Source organism: Aphanomyces invadans (assembly GCF_000520115.1).
Source record: "Aphanomyces invadans strain NJM9701 unplaced genomic scaffold supercont1.31, whole genome shotgun sequence".
NCBI lineage: Eukaryota > Oomycota > Saprolegniomycetes > Saprolegniales > Verrucalvaceae > Aphanomyces > Aphanomyces invadans.
The window spans coordinates 149,638-153,471 of record NW_008580176.1 but is presented as its reverse complement, the minus strand read 5'-3'; the positions used below and the strand labels follow the sequence as shown (position 1 = coordinate 153,471).

The window sequence follows — 3,834 nt, the reverse complement described above, 5'->3', positions numbered from 1 at the left end:
TAAATGACATGCCTACAAGAATGGCTGAAGTCATCATTCGTGCAGGGGCAGGAATGGATAGATATATGTCGAAATTTCAGTGCGTCTATAATTTATGGACACCGCCATATTTCAAAAATCAATTTTTTGATTTTGTCAATTCGGTTTTGGTTGCAGGTCATGTGGCTATCACGGTTTTGTTTCGTTTAACATGCGTTGTCAAAAGGGCTTAGAAGAATTCACTCTCTAACAACTCGAAACTGCCGAATTACACCTGCGTCTATAGTTTCCGGACAGACTGTAGTCTATGTGATGATGCACTGACTGTCGTATTTTTATTTTTCAAAAATGTTGAAATCCTGACATGGAGGTTAAATGAATACTACTAATTTCCTTCTGAGTTCTAAACGGGCAAGAACTATAAATCTACACAAAATATTATTTTTCACAAGTTCAAATTATCACAGTTATTGATGGTGGCCAATGACCTATGCGAGATGCAGTTCAGCCACCTGTTCACCAAAGGCAGAGAGGTCGTCATCGACAATGCCGGTGCAAGCGCAGCAGTTCGCAACAGTGAGCTGGGTCACGGATCTCCAAGCCTCCTTTGCCCAGGTCCTCGCTTCTTCCAAAGGTACCTCGTACAATCGTTCTTGTCGTCCTCTCATGACCAAATCGATTTGACCCAAGGCATTCTGCAATTGGCGCTGCTTGACCTTAGCCTTGTAGGCCGCGAGTATACCGGCGTCTTGGGGTTGCAGGTGCGAGGTCGTGTTCTTCGACAGCATTTGAATCTTGACATTGTCTAGGAGGACGTCTTCATCGAGCGAATGCGAGGGTGCATTGTCGACAAGCAAGAGGATCTTGCGGTCTTCTTCGACCATTCGTTTGCTCAACGATGGCAGGAACGAATTGACAATCGTGCCAGTCATCCAGTCTTTCTTACTGGCATGATAGTTGAAACCAAGATCTTCAGCTGAACGGCCACGAAAACATTGCGAGCTGCCGTGCCAATGAACAGTGGGTCGATACGGTCGGATCCATCGGAATTTGTGATAAGGGCGGCGGTTATCAGCTTTTTTTACTTCTTCGACCCTGGAACGCGGCTTCTGGTGATCGAACGATGCGGCGACATGCAGTAGAAGTACGCAGATTCATCCATGTTGTACACGTTTTTTGCGTTGTAGGCGCAAGTGACGTTCATCATTGCCTTGCGGCCTTAACGCACAGTTTCTGATTTCACCGACCCTGCTTCTCCGTGTTGGGTCTTGCACGAGAGACCATGCCTTTGCTGAAAATTGTAGAGCCAGCCTTTCGAAAACGTAATTCTTTGGGCCGACGGAATGTCAAGTTCACAGCAATAGGCCTGGGCTTGCTTGTGAGCCCAGGCCTATTTATAAAAATTATCACACTTGAGCCATTTAGAACTCAGAGGGAAATCAGTACTCCGATCCAGTTAAACTGTCCACTATGACTTTGAGCGGTCCCCAAAAGGAGGGAAAATAGTTTTTGGCAATGTGAGTGGTTGAAATTGATAGAACAACGTAAGGTGATTCGTTTGCCGCCATTTGTGTCAAGTTAGGCGCCAAAACGCAATTACTAGTGCGTTTTGAATTTTTCCTAATTATGACTTGAATACAGTATACCATTAACTAAATGGACTCACCATTGACGAACCGGCCATGACGAACAAACATCTAGATGAAAAGCAGACGATCGCAATATTCGCGAAACTCTCAAAGAATGTCGTCAATATCAAGCCAAAACATGGCGACTTTAAACGTCTTGCTGACGAGTAGAGTGTTAGCACGCACACACTTCGACGAGTTTGGTCGAGAGGGATGAGAAAATCCTCAAGATGATCACTGGAGGTGAAATCGACGCGATGCGAAAACAGTAGAGGAATTCCAAAAGAAAGTTGCCGCCCTCAGACCGTACCAACGACGAAGCTTGGCGACCATGTCCACTGCACTCAATGTCCCTAAAACAACGATTCATAATCCGCTTTGGCGTGTGGAGTTTGTGTTAGCTACGACCAAGTTACTGGATGATGACGCGAAAAAGGAGAGACTTACTGTTTGAGCCTATCGGTGAAGTGTGGTGACGCTTTGAAGTTCGACGAGTTCACGGACCATGTCTTCTCGACGAGAAGTCGTTTTTCCTTCTCAAGGTACGCAGCCGTATATACCTGACTCCGTGGGAAAGCACGCCAAAACTCCCAATGAAGAACAACCGTTTTGTGCTCAATGTAATGTTCTTGACAGCAATTGCGAGACCACGTTTCGTTGATGGTGTGTACTTCGACTGTAAGAAAGGAATATGGCCCATCATAGATAAGGTACCACGCACTTAAGCGGGTTGAGCGCATTTCGAAGCATCTCCAAGAAGTACTTGTTAAGGATTTTTCCCATCCCGACGCCAAGGTCGTCGACTACAACAATTACCACTTTCAAACTTTATCCCTGCTTATCGAACAAGCTACAGACCTCGTGGACAAATCTACCTTAAACGAAGTCGACAACATCTACAAGGCCAAGCTTCTGCCCATTATTAGTTGGATTTTTCCACTAGACTTACACTGCAGACATGCAGCCGGCTTCCTCGCAGGGGCGAGCGGTTCGTCCGGCCTTTCCACCCCGCCCGAGGACCAAGGCTTCGCCGGGCCTGCTCCCCCGTCTGGCCTCTTCTCGTCAGGCCTCTTCGGCGCTTGGCCACGGCTGTCAGGGTCTTTTGCAAACTTGGAGAACTTCTCTTCGTCCTCGACCCCACCGTACATTTGGTAACCAGCTGCGAACGTCCGCAGCAAACGAACGAAGCGAAACACATCCGTACGCAACGGCTTGTTGCGCTGCAGTTGAATTTGCTTCTTTACGGCAGACTGTGGCATCGAAGGCCGCACCGCCTTGACCATAATGTCCACGACAACCCTGCCCTCCTCGTAGAAGATCCACTCCTGGTTGTCGCGCTCCAGGGCCTTCATGAGTTCGTCCAGCATCTTGCCAACACGAGACTCAGCGTCCAGGGGAACTTTACGATGAATCGGATCGTATTATTATTATTCCAGGTGTTTCTTCAGCGTGTCCAGATCACGGATCTCTTCTTCGAACGCCACGTTAAACCACGCAATCCATTCGGACTCCGCTAAATTTAAATTTTCAAAAAAATAATCTTCTTTTAAAGATTTGACAGCGCCACGGACCGCTTGGTAAAAGGTCCATTCATACACGCGGACTCCGGCATAACGAACGGTCTCGCTCCAGCTGTCTCAGCGCGTCAACTTGCGCCTCATATTTCTGGTACGCCCGCATAAAAACGCGACGCTCTTGCTTGGTTTAGCCATTTAACCTTGGGTCTTGTGGAATTGCCGGCGCATGTACCACATACGGGGCGTCTTCACCCATGTCGTCGTCATCCTGGTCGCCATTACGCGAGGTCGGCCAGAGCACGCTGGTTCGGAAACCTGTTGAGCTCCACAGGTAGGTAGGTGAAGGTCGTGATTTCTGTGATCTGACCTCCCTTATCTTGCGCTGTGGAATGCACTAGCGGAGCCGTCGATGGTTCGAACACGTTCGAAAGGTCACACTGGGGGGCGAAGGCTATTCAAAGAGCAATCCATTCGCCATTTATTTATCCAGCCTTTCATCGCAATGAATTTGGATTGGCTAAATGTTTCAACGGTCGTGGCTTGATTGGCTAACTGAAATTTTCGTCCAAATCGTGATTTTTGAATATTTTTGAATGGATCGACAACGAGAGGACGATCTGTGTCATGGCTCCTAAGCGTAGTAGGGAAAAGGGAGGGGAGGGGCAACGGAGAAGGGCATACTACGCATTCACTGGAGCTGAAGCGACCTC

At 47.9% G+C, this 3,834-nt stretch overlaps 1 protein-coding gene across 1 annotated transcript; it reads right to left on the bottom strand.

Moving 5' to 3' along the window:
* Positions 1-2,483: 2,483 nt before the first annotated feature.
* Positions 2,484-2,974, bottom strand: H310_11359 (hypothetical protein; the record flags this gene model as incomplete). The annotated part of the gene is made up of 2 exons (XM_008878016.1): positions 2,484-2,503; positions 2,557-2,974. The coding sequence occupies 2 exons, from the start codon at positions 2,972-2,974 to the stop codon at positions 2,484-2,486; spliced, it is 438 nt and encodes a 145-aa protein (XP_008876238.1).
* Positions 2,975-3,834: the final 860 nt, after the last annotated feature.